General features: G+C 34.6%; 1 protein-coding gene across 4 annotated transcripts in view; it reads left to right on the top strand.

Annotated features, from left to right (window-relative positions):
- Sbf (SET domain binding factor) overlaps positions 1 to 21,120 on the top strand; it is a 125,196-nt gene that overhangs the window by 70,569 nt on the left and 33,507 nt on the right. For all 4 annotated transcript variants that reach the window (XM_069840023.1, XM_069840024.1, XM_069840026.1 and 1 more), the window contains 7 exons: positions 36 to 231; positions 2,586 to 2,719; positions 4,604 to 4,779; positions 8,363 to 8,550; positions 10,155 to 10,365; positions 13,283 to 13,476; positions 15,831 to 16,065. In XM_069840023.1, coding sequence (XP_069696124.1) covers positions 36 to 231; positions 2,586 to 2,719; positions 4,604 to 4,779; positions 8,363 to 8,550; positions 10,155 to 10,365; positions 13,283 to 13,476; positions 15,831 to 16,065 — 1,334 coding nt within the window. The remainder of the gene's footprint in view (positions 1 to 35; positions 232 to 2,585; positions 2,720 to 4,603; positions 4,780 to 8,362; positions 8,551 to 10,154; positions 10,366 to 13,282; positions 13,477 to 15,830; positions 16,066 to 21,120) is intronic.

Raw genomic sequence — 21,120 nt, forward strand, 5'->3', positions numbered from 1 at the left:
TAACATTGATTCTATGTTATATTATTTCTTTTCAGCCGAAGATCCTTACTCCGAATATGTTGCCAGGAGAGGATGCTATTATGGAAGGTCTACGGGTATACCTGTTGCCTGACGGGCGTGAGGAGGGTACAGGTGGTGTATTGGGTGGTCCCCCACTCTTGCCAGCTGAGGGAGCTATTTTCCTTACAAATTACCGTATCGTATTCAAGGGGACGCCTTGTGATCCATTTGGTAAGTGATACTTTTCTCAAGTTTTTTTTATTCTTATTGTTCTTACTATATAGAGCAACTGTTCTTAGGAGAAAATCCACAAACGATTAGGGAAAACACGAAAATTCTACTTGAAGCAAGTAAAGCGATAGGTTTGGAAGTAAATTCCGAAAAGACAAAGTATATGATTATGTCTCGTGACCAGAATATTGTATGAAATGGAATTATAAAAATTGGAAATTTATCCTTCAAAGAGGTGAAAAAATTCAGATATCTTGCAGCAACAGTAACAAATATGAAGGACACTTGGAAGGAAGTTAAACGCAGAATAAATATACAAAATATCTGTTATTATTCTGTTGAGAAGCTTTTTTTCATCTAGTTGTTGTCAAAAAATCTGAAGGTTAGAATTTATAAAACAGTTATATTACCAGTTCTGTATGGTTGTGAAACTTGGACTCTCACTTTGAGAGAGGAACAGAGATTAAGGGTGTTTGAGAATAAAGTTCTTAGGAAAATATTTGAGGCTAATAGGGATGAAGTTACAGGAGAATGGATAAAGTTACACAACGCAGAACTGCACGCATTGTATTCTTCACCTGACATAATTAGGAACATTAAATCCAGATGTTTGAGATGGGCAGGGCATGTAACACATATGGGCGAATTTAGAAATGCATATAGAGTGTTAGTTGGGAGGCTAGAAGGAATAAGACCTTTGGTGAGGCCGAGACTTAGATGGGAGAATAATATTAAAATGGATTTGAGGGAGGTGAGATATGATGCTAGGGACTGGATTAATCTTGCTCAGGATAGGGACCGATGGCGGACTTATGTGAGGGTCGCAATGAACCTATGGGTTCCTTAAAAGCCATAAGTAAGTAAGTAAGGTGGTGTACATACTAAAATGAGAGGCAACTAAGAAGTGGTAGTACTATAAAAAGTTTAATATTATAGAGAATTATTTGCATAGTAACCTAAATCTTTTAGTATTTAATACTTATAACATGGATTTAATAGTAAGATCTCAAAAATTGATATGAAAAATATATTTGCTTCGATCTTTATGACTTTAAAGCAGCAGTTGTTAAAAAGTGAGGTTTGCCTTATTTGGGAATGGCAAATGTTAATTTTTAGGCACAGATTTTATTATTATTATTATTATTATTATTATTATTATTATTATTATATTATTATTATTCTTGTTGTTGTTGTTAATTTCCTTACATATTTATTTATTTCTACCAGGTTTTTCTAGACTGCATCGTCCTAAATTTTTCTATACTTTATTTTCTGTTAGACATTTTAGCAGTCTCATAAGACTTTGCACTGAAGAGACATCTGTTTGAAAATCAGGGAACTTGTTTAACGAGAAATAATTGATTAGCAATTTTGATCGCCAATTAGGAAAAGATTTTTTTTCGTGCTATGAATCTACAACATGATACTCTTGCTTATCTCCTTAAAAGTTTATCATCCTTGGCTAGGTTTAAACTCTGCTAACTACAAATACAGTTAGGATATGCTATATATTTGCTGTAAAGTCTTATAAATTTCATATTTTAATATTGTAATTCACAGTTTAAGAATGTTGGACACTTGTTCTTTATTATAAATTGAAATAGAATCACCAGGATAACAAAGCATATAATAATAACCAAAAGGTGCGCTGTTTGGGTGCTCTTCTTGTTGAAGTACCTTTCAGAATGTAGATCACGTTCAGCAGATTTTTAGCTGTCTTAGAAGGATTGGTACCGCAGTTTTATCTGAGCTTCACTCATTATATCATCCTCTAAAGCTCTCATAATTATTTCAATAGACTTCATGGATGATTGTCTTAGTTGGAAGCAAAACTTGGTGCAGATTTGCAAATTTACTTGCGTGCTCATTGTGAATGTGACAGTCACACAGTACTCAAGCTTATTCATCAGTGTCTTACTGCTGACTGAGCAGCCCCACAGGGGAGTGGTTGATTATTCACTCTTGCATAGTTCGCCTTCAACTGATTTTCAAGTTACATTAGGATCATGCGACCATTTCTCGAGTTGTTCAAAATGTATGGATACTGTTCAGGCAAATCTCGTAGTTTAACCAGAGATGATATTTCTTGCAAAGTATTATTATTATTATTATTGTTATTATTATTATTATTATTATTATTATTATTATTATTTGTTGTTTACAAATTACTTTTAGAGAACCTGGAGATTCATTGTTGCCCTCACATAAGCCCGCCATCGGTCCCTATGCTGAGGAAGATTGTTGTTGTTGTTATTATTATTATTATTATTATTATTATTATTATTATTATTATTATTATATTACTGTTTATGAGATTTCAGCTAATGTTACGGATTTGTTTGGATTGTCAACAGCTTGTGAACAGTTGGTTGTGAGGTCCTTCCCTGTCACCTCCTTAACAAAGGAGAAACGAGTCACAGTGCAATATCTCGCCCACTTGGACCAATGGCTGCAAGAGGGTCTGCAACTTAGATCCTGTACATTCCAGGTAAAGTAACAGCAACCATTCACACTATGTCTGTTTCCAGTATGTTTGACTTCAACATTATTTTCCTTCTGGCTTTCCAGTACAGACTTGCTCTCTTGTTTGTTCTTTTTCTTTGTACACACTAGTACAGCTGCCAGTTCATTAAAATATAGTAATGCAGACTTTGTATGTACAGTAGTGGCAAAAAAAAAAAACCAGACCGACCCTTGTAGCTGATTTCAGAGTTACAGATTCAAATTTTGCTAGTCACAAAACACATCCATCTTGTATAATTAATTGTAACAATGAAATTTATTGAATTTGTTCGATTCTTACCATCTTTTGTTTCCTTCAGTGCCTCAAACTTACAGACGAAAAAACTTTGAGAGTTTTATTTTCATCTGGTATCAATATTACGTTTCTACCTCTATTCGGCAAAGATAACTGAGTATTTTTACATTAAATAACAGTACATACCTCTGGCTTCACTATCCATATTGAAATTACCACAGTTTGAAATAATACACAGCACAGGATTCTTTTGTATCAGCTACAAGAGTCGGTCCGGTTTTCTTTGCCACTACTGTAATCTTTTAACTAACTACAAAAGAAGTATGATTCCTTGATAGACTCCATTACACTTCAATGTGAGACAGTGAGATAGTAGAAAAACTGGTGAAGCAAGACATTGAAATGCTACAATCCTTTTCACATAGATCTATTGCACTCTTCATGTGTTAGCTAATGAAAGACGTGTTCTAAAAGTAAATTGAAGATCAAATAAAAATTAAATCTGAAGAAACAAACTTCAGTAAAACCTTGTTTTAATGCTTCCATTTTTTCAGAATGATTTCAGAAGTCTCAGCAGGACTGACATGAAAACAATGTACTTAATTTTCGTTGTTAAGGAACTCTGCTTTAAGGAAAATCTCGTTTATAAGGGATATATTTGAATAGATTTGCGAGTACACAGCCCATTTTAGCGAAATATGAACGTAATCCAAACATTTGTGACCAATTTCTATACAAGATATGGTCACATCTATGTGACAGTAGCAGCAGTACATTGTGATCAATAGTATGCATCAATGTCTCGATTTGCAGTACTTTAAATATATTATTGCGATTTGTGAAAATATAATATTCTGTGTTTGCAAAAGTTTGTTAATGTTTGTATGCTAATAGTACTGGAAATTTAATGGGTATTTAAAATACGTAAACTTAATGTACTTAAATAGCCTATGAAGTGAAAACCGCCTTTTAAAAATAATCTCACATTTAAGGATAAAATAATTCCTCAGAAATTCCTTAAAAAGCAGTTCTACTGTACTCATCATTCCTAATAATTCTTGAAATGAGTCTATTGCTTAATTTGAATTTACACCATCCAAGATTGTTAACTTTCTACCACCATACTACTAGACTTTAAGTCCAAACTGTTCCTTTCCATTCAACATGTTTTATAAAATTGATCATCTGCATGTTTTACAGTTTTAAGTAGTGTTTTGCTGCTTGAATGATAATGACAAACCAGAAAGCAATGGACAGTATTAGTATCAGGTTTCTTACACTACATAGGGAAAGGAAAGGTACATATGATGTGAGATGTATTTCATATCATTGTAATGATATGAATGGTAACAGATAAGATATATTCTGCTATGACAGTTTCTCCACAGCATAATTTACAGCTGGATTCAGCAAGGAATTCAACGCGAAAAGTCTCTCTTATGAATACTGCAGATTATTCATTAGTTACATGGAACACTTGAAATAAATTATCGAATGGGAAAATGTGCAGATTGTCTTGTACACTCTTATTTTTTAATTGACACTGTATATTATTGTAAAAATGAATTTGAATTCTAACACAAGGTATTATTAACTTTTCTTTATTCTTGTTAGCTTATAAAACTGGCATTTGATGAAGAAGTCACGCCTGAAAATATTGAAAGTTTCCGGAAGCTTGTGCACCGTATTCGCCACCCTACTCACATACTTCATCACTTTGCATTCACTGGACAAGTTGTTGTGCCACAAACACCATTACACAAGGGCAAGGAGAAGAATGCCACTCTCAAGTGAGTAATTTATCTGTTATGATCATATACTTAGGATGGAGCTAACTCACATACCATATTACCCGCTTAATGGAAACCCCCATATAATGGACACACCCCAATTTTTTGCTTTAACATTTTAAAAATATTCCCTGCATAATAGACGCATAGAAGAATGTGGATCTGTGACAAATGATAGCAGTGATGCTGAATCTGATAGTGAATGAGGTAAGCTAGTGTTAATAATAATAATAAAGTGTCTTGTCTTATTGTCGCTGTATTCATTGTTACAAGTTATCGTCTGTTTATACATCTGCTGCCAACTATCGATCATCTTAAGTGCGACACAATTGATGTATAAATTAGTTGTGGCCCATATATTGTTACTTATTGTATCGATTATTTCAGCATTCGAGCTGGCACACCTTTAATACGTGTTTTTTTTCCATTAACATTTTTTCCTCGCATGAAAGGACGCACCCTAGTTTTTTGTTATAAATAATCTAAAGAAAAGTGCGTCTATTACGCGAGGAAATACGGCATCTTATAAAGTAATGACAGTGATGATGACGACGACTATTTCCAGGATGTGTTGTTACCATAGTTGTTGCTTATATATGACTGGATATATATCATTAATCCTCATACCTTCCAGCATAATCCAGGTAGATTCACTCATTTCTTCTTTCTTATATGAAGTCACGATAAAGCGCAAGTGTCTTCATTGCATAAAATACATCCATTCTCTGTAGCAGTACTGGTGCTTGCTTTGGCAGTTATGACTAGTTTTCAATCTGAAAAGTGGTACTGCTGTTTTTCTTAACCCTTAGTGAGGTGTGCTAAATTTTGTTACCCAAATGGTCACATGTCAGTTTTTTTGCCACCTTTAACATATGTGCCAATAATTTTTTTTAGAGCTTAACCAAGCTTACATGAGTCTTGGAATTAAGAGAAACATAATTTTATATGTCCAAGTCACGGTCAGGTTCTACCAAAACATCTCCCTCCTACCAGTACAAAAATGTTACATACTTGGTCTAAAAGACCAAGTCTGTATTGTTAGGCTCTTCACAAAAAAATACAACAAAATAAGAGTAGTAGCAACTCAACATTACAGCTACTGCTGGCATGAACGCTCTGGGATGTTTTAAATAGTGTTGCCAAAGAGTCATAGAAAAAGGACAGATAAAAGACTGATGCACGCCTCATTAAGAGTTAATAAATGTTCAATATCTGTTCAATAATTCTCATTACACTAGTATTTGGTATTCCTTTGTTTAATAGATGTTTTTTGTTTTATTGAGAAGCATATTAAGAGTGGAATCAAAGCTACACACTTGTAGAAAAATGTAATCTAACCCTATATGAAAACCAATGAAGACTACATAACAATAATTAGTGGAAAATTAATACAGAGGGAAGAGCCACTAATCCTTCCCATTGAAGGCTTTCAGGAACCAACCTGGACAAATACCCAATGTCCCATCCCTACCTTCCCGTGGTGCAGCTGTTAGTAAGCATAATTTTACAAGCTGAACTAAAGGGAGGGGCTGCTCATCAATTAGCACTGGTCAGCTTGATGAGTTAATGACCGAATTTGGTATCATTTTCCTCTATTCAATACCTATTTCCCTCTTTACCCTTTCTTATCCAGTCCTCTGACTGAACTCTTACTTTCTTTGATCCCAATGGTACTAGAGCATTTGAGGCCTAGGGGTTCATTTCACTTTCCTTCCTCCTCTTTCTACTTTTCTGTTCCTAGTGCTGACCTGCTATGGCACTAAAATCGTCCTCCAGTGGCTTAAGGAGGGAAAGCTGGTGATCAACAAGATCTCCCAACTAGGTCTAGTAGACCCGTCGACCAACAGCAGGTGTGGTCCTTCAGAAATTCTGGGGGTTGTGTGTGGATGAAGTAGCCACCAAAATGTTAAAATATGGTGTTCACTTAAATCAGCTACAACTTGCCATTTAACCCACCTGCATAGAATTGGAATATATCAATCCCCTAAGTGCCCATTGTGCAATTCAAATCACCTCGGAACACCTCAGAACCTGTGCTTTAGTGGCTGACCATGACAATATCTTTGAAAAATATTGGAGTACAAGAGGTCAAATGACTTTATTGTCAAATGCCTGGCATTAGAAAACAACAACAATATGGAAAAAAATAACTATAACCTAAAATTCACCCCCCCCCCCTTGGCCTCATTTTACCTGAATTTAAATCAGAAGCAAACGTTCACATTACCTATTAAGGAGGAGACAACTATAAAAATTCAAATACTTTCGATCTTTCAACACTAGAAACTATTCATATAGATATCCAGAACCTGATTGGTTACTCATCTACATAAATGGATCTCTAACAGACAGATAAGGTTCTGTAAAGTAAGAATATTAAGCAAATTATTCCCACTCTTTATGTCCTTAGGAATAAATTCAATAAATCTAAAAGAAAGAATAACTAGAAGCAGTAAACACAACACTAAAACAATTCTTTGTCAATACCAAGTCATGCAGTGAAGCTGTTATTTTATGTGACTTTTTCACTGTTGTCCAAGCCATGTATCACAACTCAGTGACTCTTCAAGAATGTATAAAGTAGTTGATCACACATACAAAAAAAAAAAAAAAAGCGAAGCTATAGCCATAGAATTTGATTGGATTTATGGAGCAATGCCTGAAGTTTTATTATAAGTGGTTGATGGTTTTGCTGATAAACTGATATTCAGCAATGAAGCAGCCTTTCATACAAATAGAAAAGTCAGTCATCATAATGTGAGAATTTGTGAATATGAAAATCCACGTGCATATGTCGAGCATGAACGTGTTTCACCGAAGCTTAATATGTTCTGTGCATTGTCATATGAAAAGGTATATGGACCATTTTTCTTCATAGAACCAACAGTAATAGGGGTCTGTTATCTGGATATGCTTAGCAAATTGATAATGCCACAGCTAAATGATGATAAGAAGGACTTCATCTTTCAACAGGATGGCACACTGCTGCATTTTCACCTCGATGTACGCTGGTACCTTAATACTCATCTATCATGGCATTGAATATTGAGTTCTTCTATCTCGTTTTCTTTTATTTTTAAATTTCACTTTATAATTCTCATAAATTTCTTATTATATACAGTTAAACTAGCTTTATTTCTTGTCCTAATCGTCCAATCTTCACTTTCAGAAGAAAATAAAGATTATGGAGCTTCTTTAAGGTGTTATTCTACTATGTTTTTGTATCGAAGTTCTCATTATGTTATTAATTATTCCCATTGTTCAACTAGTGTAATTTTTGTAGTAAATTTAATTCATGCTAAAAAATTATGCTAAGATATGTGAATTCGTTTATTGTTTCTAAGATCTTATTATTTAAAAAAAAAAAATGTTGTTACAGGAAATTTTTCACAAAAAATTAGCTCTTGTTAAGTTTTTCACAGAAAATCAGCTCTTGTTAAATTCAGTAGTTATCTTAAATAGTAAGTTTACTGCCGCCATTTTTTAAGAAACCATATTTCGTGCTACTTTTTGTAATGTTGTGTAAATATTGTAAACGAATTCTTGTTTGTAAAATGATTTGTGAAATCTATGTAATTTTCAGGGGCTTTGCCAAGAAAACTCTTTTGAAAACAGCTCGGAAAGCTGGATTCAAACCCAAAACCTCTTCAAAGCGGCAGAAATATGTGTTACCAAATATGGGTAACAGTAGCAAGTACCTGACTTCACCTGGCCGCATGAGTCTGCCAATCACTGATCCAGGTGACTTTGGTCACGACGACGACATTTCAGGTGAGTGAAACACGCAGTATTCATCTACCTTGCATAAAAATTGGGTATATCATTTATCTGGGTTCTCTCAAGAACTTGGTTAGTTGGAGATGGAATAGTATTTTCAGTGATGTCAGTGAACGTATCTTTCATACTTGACAATGATGGTAAAGATGATGTAACAAGGGTGACAATGGTGATTATAATGACAACAGTGAAGTTATTTCTAGGAGTTACATTCTCTTTCGTTCTTGCTAGTGTAAATCTCTGAATTAGTTATTTTTTCATTGCTCTGGACATTTCTAGGTGTTTTCTACTCATTCTTATTATACAGTAGAACCTCTATTTAACATTTTTCTGGGGTTACAGAATTAACCTGAACATTTTAGTTCAGAAGACTTAAAACACTGTTACATGCAAATTTCTAAGTTTTAACTAGGAGTTCGTATACCTGCAGCGTTGCCAAGTCATTGATTCTTAAAAAATTTGTATTTTACGTTTTGAATTGAAATGCATTTATTTTTGCAGTAGTCGAGATAAAAAAAAATTTTAAAACAATTTTAATGTAAAATGCGGGTTTTATAGTAAAGACAATAATGTTAAATCAAATATAAAAATACATTAATCATACAGTATGTAATAATTATTGGAACCATGAAATTTCAACGTTAAATATGGAAAAATGTTAAAAGGAGTTGTCTCAAGAGTTTTTCTGTAGTTGTTATTTTGATGATTCGAAATTTCGTGTTCACACAAATAGTCACACAAATAGGTTTGCCACCTACTCTGAACATAATTATCTGGTCTTTTTCTTAAATGTTGCTGTTTGGCAACAAAGCCATTAGTCCTCTTGCACTCCAGTATTTTTGAGATAGGTATAGAATCTTTTTTTAGTCTTCTCCTATGAAAATGTTTTCTATGGTCTTCTTTAAATAAATACTGGACTTACAGAATACACTTCAATCTTCCATTCAATAGTATAATATTGCCATTGAAGAAAATTTACCATTGTTCATAGAACAATTTTTGCACATTTAATTCCATATCGTCGCCTGAATGCAAGAACTAGGTAACTTGATTTTTCATATTTTGTGACATTGCCTATTTATTTATTTATTGCACTAAGGAATGTGTCTCGTTTTCTTTTACCTATTTGTTATATTGGAAAATAGATGTCGCTGGTATCGTTCGATCAGTTACCTAGATCCTGGATTACATTTTGTGCGATTTTTGCTATGCTATAAAAGAGTTAACTAAAAAACGCAAATTTCGAGTTACCTAGTTCTTGCATTCAGGCGACGATATGTAGAGCCAAAAACTAACTAAAAATGACGGTTACTAATACAAATAGATTCATTTTGCTGTTTTAAATTTAAAATCATATTTTTGTAAATCCTCAGGAGCCAGTGCCTTTTTCCACTTCATGACATTGGATCTAAGAACATTTCTTCTTTGTTTTCGTAACATCTACACATGGAATCATTTGCTAAATACTGTATTTGACTTTTACATAACTCTCTAAGCATCACTGATCTGTCAGTATCCCTATCACCATAAACATGGGGTAGGCAGGAAAATGTTGTTTGAAGTTACATGTTTCTTATGTGTCTACCCTGTGTGTGCAGTGGATGAATTTGAAGTGCCCGGGCCAGGTCTGGTGCCTCCAGCACCCACTGATGCCAAGACACTGGAGAGGTTGTCAGAAAGAAGTTATGTACGAGATTGGTACAGACTGGGACTTGTCAGCAGCAATGCATCTACCAACTCAAACTCACGACAACACAACGAGCCATTCCGTATCACCACTGTCAACAGCACTTACATGATGTGTCGAACGTAAGTAGTCAGGATGGTGTGTTTCTATTTCCAGCTCTTTCTGCAAACACCATTTTTCATTTTCAAAATCTTTCTGCATTACAAAAATGCAATACTACAGTATATGCTAATAGATTAACACATTACAATATTGTTAACTCTTTTAAATACAATATTTACACATTATTTTACAGCCTGTTCTACTTTGTTTGAATTTATTATTTACAATATGTAAACATCTACGCTATTGGTAAATTTTTTAATACAATGTATAACACTATTTGACAGCCTATTCTATTTTACCATTTACAGATTTTTAAGATCGATACTATTGTTAACCCTTTTAAATGCAATGTTTATAGTTACACAGTGTAATAAATTATCCTGTTTTCCTTGAATTTACTATTTACAGTGTCAGAATTAATAATTTTTGCGAATTTTTGGAATGGGTTTTGTATATGTATTTACTAAATCAGAATTGCTGATTGGCCAGTGACCACCAGCTTTAATCACACTATTTCTGACAATTTTTCTTTGTTTACTTAGTAATTCACATTCTCAGTGCAGGTGATCAACAGTTTGTGAACTCAGTTTAAAAGGACATATCGAATTGTCCATGATGTTAAATCTATGAAAATATGACCTTAGTTTTCCATGACCTGTTACGATAGTAGATAAGTTTGTACATATATGTAGTTTTTTAAATAACCTATCCTGTACACTAGGGAAGAGCAATCTTGTTAGTTCACCCTACGTTTATATATTATCATTTGTCTGTGTGGATGACGTGAATATGTTACAGAAAAATCCATAAACGAATAGGGAAAACACGGACATTTTACTTGAAGCAGTAAAGCAATAGGTTTGGAAGTAAATCCCAAAAAGACAAAGTATATGATTATTCTCATGACCAGAACATAGTACGAAATGGAAATATAAAATTGGAAATTTATCGTTTGAAGAGGTCTAAAAATTTTAATATCTTGGCGCAATAGTAACAAATATAAATGACACTTAGGAGGAAATTAAACACAGAATAAATATGGGAAATGCCTGTTATTATTCGGTTGAGAAGTTTTTGTCATGTAATCTGCTGTCAAAAAATCAAATCTGAAGGTTAGAATTTATAAAACAGTTCACTTTGAGAGAGGAACGGAGGTTAAAGGTGAGTGAGAATAAGGTTCTTAGGAAAATATTTGGGGCTAAGAAGTTACAGGAGAATGGAGAAAGTTACACAACGCAGAACTGTACGCATTGTATTCTTCAACTGACATAATTAGGAACATTAAATCCAGACGTTTGAGATGGGCAGGGCATGTAGCACATATGGGCGAATCCAGAAATGCATATAGTGTGTTAGTTGGAAGGCTGTAGGGAAAAAGATCTTTGGGGAGGCCGAGACGTAGATGGGAGGATAATATTAAAATGGATTTGAGGGAGGTGGGATATGATGATAGAGACTAGATTAATCTTGCACTGGATAGGGACCGATGGTGGGCTTATGTTATGGTGGCAATGAACCTCCAGGTTCCTTAAAAGCCGTAAGTAAGTAGTAAGAAAGATTAGTTAAGGGTAAGTGATAAGCTTTTAAGTACATACTTTTTTTTGTATGTTTCCAGACACCTAACATGGTTCTTAATTAACTGAAACTAGTTTTAACACTAGAATGAATTTTTTTTTTTGATTGAATATCACATTTACGAATTGAATTTCAAAGATAAACTAAATCATCAGATGATTGAAAGGAAATAATATGATGGGAAGAATTAGTACTACAGTCTCACTGACCTCTGAAGGAGCTGTATGGCACTTGAAACTGGACATTTTGGCGAGACATGATCTCCATTTTTTGGGAGGGGGGTGGGAACCTCTGTGTACTTAGGAACAGATTTCTTTCATCTGCTGTATGTCTGATTGGGAGTTCTATGTATTTAGGGACAGGTTTCTTCCACTTGCTATAAATCTGAGACATTATCGGCTTCCCTAAAGAAGCCATGTTAAGAATATTTATAAATCCTTAAAAATGTATGACATATTCTGAGCAGGGTTCAAACTTGCAAACCTCGGATTCAGTAGCAAGTTGGTAATCATTAGATCACTAAGAATGGCTCTAAATAACCGTAATGACCTTATGTACTTGTAAACTGATTTAATGTGATTTCGTGAACATATAAAACCTATAAAGGACATTGTCAGCTTTCGATGCCATAGATTTGGGTTTCAATCCTATAGAATCCAACTGAAAACTTTTGGTGGCTAAAAATATTATTGGGACAGGTTTCTCAGGATACTAATGTTTCCCTTGCCATAATTTCACCCCACATTATTATCATCACACGAAGAGCCAATCCTTACCAACTATAGTCCGTCGCTCTAATTTCCAGCAGCCAATCGCGTTGCAGGTCGGCTACATTTAAACGTGTGCGTCTTGTGATTCGCTGAGGAAGACGTTATTCATTTCTTAAGGCTCGATAAATACAATATAATCGCCCGCCATTTTGGCTCTTTCGTTGGTGGTAGCAGAAAGCACACGAAGATGTTATTTGCCGCTCAATTATTTGCTGAATTACAGTACGTTTGATTTATTATCATAGGAGCTACGACATGATAATGTTTAACGGTGTGGCAAATAGATTCCTCGTATGGTAGCTTGGCAACGAAAGAACAAAAATGGCGAACGATACTATCTACCTAGACTTTATAGAGCCTTCACTTCCTAAGACGTAAGCAAAGAGGAGGAGTCATGCTGGGAATAACAGCATCGCGACTATAACACTGTAATGTGCTTTCTATTACATGATTGGGGTTTCATATGTTCTCTTTAGATCTAAAATTTTGTGGGAAAACAATTTTAACATATATTTGTTACATATTTATGTTATTTCCTTTGAGCATGAGTAACGGAACTGAGAGTACATAATCTTCTGTGATGTTACAGGTACCCTGCGTTGCTGGTTATGCCTGTAGGTGTGACAGATGATAGCATTCGTCGATTTTGTCGGTGCTACAGACATGGTCGTATCCCCAGCATCACATGGAGGCATCCTCGGACAAGAGCTTTGCTTGTTAGGGGTGCAGGATACCATGGGAAGGGAGTTATGGGAATGCTGAAAAGCCACCCTTCCTCAACTGGTAAGAATATCACAATTGGATATATTCATGCTCTTGTCTTATAGAAAGTTATTTTATTTTATTTTTTTTATTTTCTTTTTGCAAAGTTCATTTCTTGGCCTGTTATGACAGTGAAATACAATGACATCACATCTAGCTACATGTCTCAGCACATTCCATGACTGTCCTTGAGTTGCTGAGACAAAGGGTTGCTTTTGTAGCCAATGTCATCACACGCATAAAAATCATCCTCTCTACCCTGGCTGATCTCATTTCAAGCTTAGTGATAAATCTGACATTATAGAGTTAACAGTGCTTGTCCACGTCATAAAGTTTCATGTAGTTACATTACGAGAATTAGAGATCAGATTTGTATTTACATACTTATTATTTGATATACAGTGTGTATTAATTACCTTAGTACAAGATATTATGTGTATTTTGTAATTCCTCGCACAATTTATGCACCCTTATTTCAAAACGACTTTTTTGTCCAAAGAAGTTGGAAAAATACTTGGGTAAATACGGTAAATGCAGAACCAACTACTTTTCAAATACAATTTTTCTTATATAAAGTTAAATTTATAGAATAGAAAATGGTGTTTTTTACATTTAAGAAGAATGAAAAATGCATATTTGAATTTTCTTTCAGCAGTTTCATTTCAATTTCGTCTGCTTATACTCTGGAATTCTGGTTTCAGTCTGTAGAATATGTTGACAGGTATCTACCTGCTTTAAAAATTTCTTTCAAACTTTGGATGAGAATTTAGTGAATACTGTATTTACCTGCGTAATGGATGCTCCTGCATAATGGACGCACCCCAATTTTTCATGTTAAAATTAAAAAAAAAAAAAATTCCCCGCGTAATAGAGAAATCTGAATCTGTGACAAATGATAGCAGTGATGCTGAACCTGACAGTGAATTGAGGTAAGGTTAGTATTAATAATAACAATAAAGTGCCTTGTCTTATTGTTGCTGTATTCATTGTTACAAGTTATCATCTGTTTATACAACTGCTGCTAACTATCATCTTAAGTGTGACACAATCTATGTTTAAATTAGTTGCGGCCCATATATTGTTACGTATTCTATCGATTATTTCAGCATTCAAGCGGTGCACCTTTAATACGTGTTCCCCCCCCCCCCATTAAAATTTTTTCCTCGCATAAAGGACACAAATCGAAAAAAAAAAAAAATGTGCGTCAATTACGCAGGTAAATAAGGTAGTAATTTTTCATCTCTTACAAATATTTTAATGAAGAATGTAATTATTTTGAAGTATATTACTGTCTTGCTAAGTTTATGAGCTAGGTTTTCATCTCAATTAACACTATCCTCAAAAGATATATTGGATGATGGTTGCCCACAGATGTGTTGGAGTTCTTTAACTCTTGTTCAAATGAATCAAAAAAGAAAAAAATTAGAAACCTGTTTATGGCGATTGTGGCTGAATGTAACAAAAAGTTAGCAGTTATTTGGTAGAAAATTGTACAGACATTTTTTCCAAGAGGTTGATAAACTTTAACCCTACCATTGCTGGTCAGGTATTATTAGTTGATTTTAAACGTTTATGTGAGAGCAAAACAAAGATAAAATTTTTACGGATGTTAACATATAAATAGCTTCGTTGAGGGATATGAATATATGTGGAATCCTGAGAAACGAGAATGCAGATGCACTAGCAAAGAAGGGCAGCACTGCTACTTACAGATCTGTTACTAAATCTATGTATTACTCTGTGAAAAGATTTATCAAATCTACATACTTAGACTTCAACAAACAAAATTTGATAACACAATCTCAAGGGAAAAAATGGAACTCTCTGCATCATAATCCACAGTTGATTCCCGATTTACCACGAAAATCGTCTGTAGCTGCATTTAGATTGGCAACAGGCCATGACTGTTTGGCCAAGCATCTGCATAGAATTGGAATATATCAGTCTCTTAACTGTCCATTGTGCAACTTAAATGAAGAAATGGATTCAGAACATCTCAAATCTGTGCGTCAGTGGCTAACCATGACAATATCTTTGAAAAATATTGGAGTGCAAGAGGTCAAATGACTATTGTCAAATGCCTGGCATTAGAAAACAACAACATATTTTTATACTCAAATTGTTGAAAATATTAAGAATAAAAAAGATGTTGACTGCGTGCAGATGTTGTTGGTTTTAAATCTTAAATATCCAGATTGAAATTAGACTTTTGGGTAAACCACCATGTCCTGGAACTTGATATTTCCAAATTTTTAAAACTACATACAGTTCCATCATCAGGGTAAGACCAGAGGTGTCACCTGCTCTGTTATGCTCATTACGCCAGGCTAATCCAGATGACTGAGCCAAACAACATTGTGTTACTTTGTTTGCAGTATCCACATCAGAAACCACATCATCTGTTGAACAGGAGAGGTATCTGTCAGTCTTGGTGTCAGCCACCCCGCTCTCTGCACTGAGGCAGGGATCGGCCTGGCACATGTCTGACAGCACCCTCAGCATTGACTCTCTGCTCCTGGCAGCAGAGGACCATACACAGGGTACTGGGACACTCACACCAGAGGTGTCTAGGAGGGCCAACCCCTTCAACAAGGCTATGGGGACTCTCAGGTAAGTAACATGAACACAGCCTCATTTTTAAAACATTGTGTCAATGTGTGTGATATGAAACTAACATTAAAATTACTTTAGTATTAATGCTTATTGGAGGGGAAGGTACAGTAGAATATATTTTTTTTTTTTTTAATCCAATGCCACCAGGTTGTCTTTTCGACATTTCTGGTTTTCTGTAACCCACTTCTGAGGTTGGGGCGCCTGGAAGGTGGAGTTACATTACCCCGATGATGTGATAGGATGATTACGATAATGTGGTGCCAGGAGAGGTCTTAAATCTAAACTTAACCTAAATTCCAGACCATGGACGAACACAGGAATAATCCCCTTTAAGGAAAAATTCCTGTGCTCTAACCGGGAATCGAACTCGGGACCTCATGAACTATAGCCAGAAGCTCTGACCACTAGACCTTATTAGGCTGGTCAGGGTACAGTAGAATATAAATAGTCAGGTTGAATAAGTCCTAAGCACTTCAACTCCAGGGGGTTCGTCATGACTACTTTTTAACATAAAAATGTGGAGTTAATTAAAAGCCATGAAACAGTTTATAAGCTTAATATTTATCTATTTTGGTAGTATTCTTCTTCTCTGTTTTATGATACTTGACAATTGATAAGTCAGTCTTATTTTTTGCTTGCCTGTAATCCCAAATATCATGTATTTTATCCTGGCTAAAGATGGATTTTTTTATTCTGGAAAAATTGTCTTACATTGGAAAAGGAAGCAGAGCCAACAATCCTATAGTTGTAATGCATGTACTTGCAAAAGATCTCTTCATTTCTTAGTAGCAGATGAAAGTGTGGGAACATGTTGATTAAAATATCTTACAAATTCACAGTCTCTGTATAATGATACTCGCTGACATACTTGTACATACACAAATTGAAAAATAATAACAATTAACTTGAAACCAGGCAAGATGAGTCAGTCCTCAGTTTCTAAGTACTTGGCATTGCAAACCAAAAAATTGATATCTAAGATTCAGCATGTAGTATATATCTTGTTTTCTCATGTTCAATTGTTCTTTGGTGTTGAAATATTTTTTTGCTGTCAATATTACAATAAATTACTCACAGTGGATGTCTTCTGAATCTTAATGAATCACATTCATAGGCGGAGAGAGAATCGTTTCCTTGGGAGGGGCAAAGCAAAACCATACAATCCCCATATAACAGAGTTATCATTTACCTCCTCCCCCCGTTATAGCTTGACCGTGTTTCAGTACAGTATATCAGAGTATGATCATTTAATGAAGGTATTTTCGGGGGGAGGGGGGGCATGTTTCTTACAGTGTTACATCCATATACACGATGTTTTAGACCAAATTGTATAGGGCTTGAACTGTAGTTCTACTATAAATTTTATTATAATAGGGCATAATTTAAAACAATCTCTCTTTTTCTCTCTCTCCTATAGAAACATATATATCCATAAAACTACGTAACAGTGCTAACAGAAACTTTTTTATATCAAGCTTTCCTTAAGACGACATATGAATTGTAAACTCTAATTATTATTTTATTTAATCTCGTCTTTAAGTTTACACATTATACCGGGATCACTTTTCTTTTTTCTGCATTGTTGTGCAGTATGCTGTTCATATTTCTCCAAGTGGCTGCTTGAACACCTGCAGACTTCTAACACATGAGTACAGCCTGTTACAAAAAAAAAAAACATTACAGTGCTTCCATTCCTCAAATGAGGTATAGAAATTCTTATACATTCAGAAATTTAAAATAAATATTATAGTCCAGACACATGATCTGAAGACATTAATTCGTCAATTTAAGCACAGAAACTTAATCATAAACAAAAGCAAAAAATATATTTTGAATTCAATATTTTCTAACGTTAATAAAAAAAAACAGAGTTCGGACAAGTTTGGGGGGCAGTACCCCCCCCCACCCCCCCCCCCCCCACCCATAACTCCGCCTATGATCACATTTATATATTCCAACATATCTCTTATAGTCTAGACAGTCTATTTTAGAATCCTATCCTGCGCATGTGTTTCCCAAAGGCACAATGCCTCGTCAGTAAGTTGTTCACAGTCTCTCTTGTTAATAATTTCTACATGGAATTTATGATACTGGGGCTTTCACTCATTATCACAGTTCTTTTGGAAATAATGGTGTCAAACCAACTTAACTGGTACTCAGAATCCCAATTTTACGTCCTGGAGTTTCATTCTGCAAATGAACAAATCATTTACCTCAGTTAAGAAATTAAAAATTCTTTCAACAAAACAGAGGCTGTTTTGGCTATCTTTATAGACTTTCATGCAGATTATGACTCCATTTGGAGATGTAACTAGAAGACTTTCACTTCCATGAAGACTGGCAGAAAAAAGTGGAGATGCACTCTCAATACAACACATAAATTGCATGTCAAACCAATTATCCGGTATTGTGGAGAAGTGTTGATAACATCACCCAAAAACTATCTCAGTAAACTCAATTTATTTCAAAATCAGGCCCTAAGAATAATTATTGGAGCAGTAAAACAATTGCAATCATTGCTATGCAGATTTTTACGAATACTCGTAATATAATTGAGGAATTGAAAGAACAAGAATGAATTAGCTTGCCATATACAGGAAATAGATGGTATAATATCCAAACTGTGGATAGATTAAAAATGAAGAAAAGTTTTGTAAAATTAGTAGAGTATGGGTAGATTAAAATGGCCATTCATTATATTCTAAAGCAGGCGGAGCCGAAATATTCTCACGCCACGATTTACTTTTTTTTATTTATGCAGAAGCACAGACATCTGCAAATCCGTGTGCATTTACTTGAGGTACAAAAATCAGGGAGTGGCCGCTTATTAAGGGATGAAAATATTCTAATATTGTCAAACACAGGGCAGGCATGCTGCAGCGGTGAGAACATGAAATATTTAATTCATATCCACATTAACCTAACAACTTACAGAGAGATATATGAAATAATTTTAAAATTGCAGCAAAAAAATTGTCAAAAAATAATAAAAAACATTAATTTTTGTACAAGCACACCTTAAAAATACATAAAGATTCAAACTATAAAAGTGCAAAGTTTCATAACTGTGCGATAGTTTCTGACAAAAGTGTACCTAAAGTAGGTAAAATTAACATGGTGGGCTAGAGTCTACAATCCGCCCCTAAAAATATTACAGTTAAATAAAATCAGTTCTACTAAATATCTCACTATAAAAGTATTTCTATGACTGTAATTCATACTCAGAAGAAATATTATTACATTTAATGTTACATCTAGAAAACAGTGGCCCATGGAATGTTTGATTAATTGGCATTATTTGATATAAAAATATAAAAAAAAATAGTAACTTAATAACTATTAGTCCGATTAAATTCAAATTTGGTAATATTATTACTGTTAACACTGTTAATTGACAATAAAAATTTTAAGAAAATCTGTCAAGAAATGTGGAAGTTTGAAAAGTCAGTCCCCACAAATTGTGGAATATTCTGATTTGATGGTCAAAAACTAAGTACATTTTCGTAATCAGCACTCAAAAGTCGATGAGAAATGCTATTTAGTTTCAATTCATAGAAAATCATGTACGGTGTTATCAATATTTTCACAGGTTAGGCAACTTGTCCTGTTCCATTTTCAAGAATTGAAATGTAGAGTCGCCCTCGGTAGCGTAGTTGGTATAGCGCTGGCCTTCTATGCTCGAGGGTGCGGGTTCGATCCCAGCCGAGGTCGATGGCATTAAGTACGTTTAAATGCGACAGGCTCATGTCAGTAGATTTACTGGCATGTAAAGGAACTCCTGTGGGACAAAATTCAGGCACACTGGCGATGCTGATAATATAACCTCTGTAGTTGCGAGCGTCATTAAATAAACCATGATTTTTTTTTTATTATTTTGAAATGTAGATATTGGGATTGATCTTCTCAGCACTTCTTGAGGTGTCCTGTAACTCTTTTCCTATTGGTTTTTAAGTCAAAATTTTGCATGGTAGTCTTTTAATTTCTGACTACATGTCCCCAAGTTATTGCTCTGATCTAAATCTACTGTGAAATAAAAATGTTTGTTTACATTTTGAAAAATAACCCTGGGTACATTGGATGATTTTTACTGGTTATCATGGCAGTGATATTACACCTTCCTCTTCCATGGCTCAGTACAGTCGGCCCTCTGTATTTTCGAGTTCTGCATCCATGAATTCAACTAATCATGGATAGAAAATATACTAAAAAAAGCTCCAGGAAGTTCCATAAAGCAAAATTTGAATTTGCTACAACTGAACACTATGCTGAATCCACTCAAATGAAGTGATGTGCAAGCATTTGAAGCCTGTTTTTCCGATATAGATGATCCTTCTGACGTCCTATGTTGAATGTGTCATCACATCAGCACTGTAGGCACCATATAGCAGTCAGTTCTATTGACTCTAGTGATATGCAAATACTACGCCAATTTATATAAAAGATTTGAGCATCTGCATGGAGTCCTGGAACCAATCCCTCACAGATACTGAGGAGCGACTGTAATACTAAAATAAATTTAATGCCAAAACTGTGCTTTTGTTTGCTTTTGTCAGTTTTTAATATTTGTCTGTGTGTGCACTATTACTAATTTGTAGAATTTTTATGCTGTTTTCTGAAATAAAATAACTTCATTTTGTGCGCTTTGTTAAAAACAAAAGCTTCTTTATTAATGCAATTATTGTTGAGCACGAATTTCACCAAGTTTGTAAATCTAAATATAATACAGTAAATGCTATGACATACAATTACATCACTCAGTGCAAGAATATCAATTATGCTTACACTCTACATTTACTTTACATACACTGCTTTCACTTTTAACTTTTGTACAGAAGATTTTTTTTAACAGGACTTGAGACTAAACTGTGCCAGTCATGTAATGTTGCTGTCAGTGCTTATCTTAACATAATTTAATTTCAGTTATCAGTAGTATATTAACTAGAGGGCCCAGCCGTGGCATAGTTGATTAGACGACAGCCTCTCACCAAGGGAACAGGGGTTCAGTCTCCAAGCAGATCCTGTGAGATTTGTGGTGGACAAAGCGGCTGTGGG

The sequence above is a fragment of the Periplaneta americana genome, chromosome 11, assembly GCF_040183065.1.
Source record: "Periplaneta americana isolate PAMFEO1 chromosome 11, P.americana_PAMFEO1_priV1, whole genome shotgun sequence".
NCBI classification, from domain to species: domain Eukaryota; kingdom Metazoa; phylum Arthropoda; class Insecta; order Blattodea; family Blattidae; genus Periplaneta; species Periplaneta americana.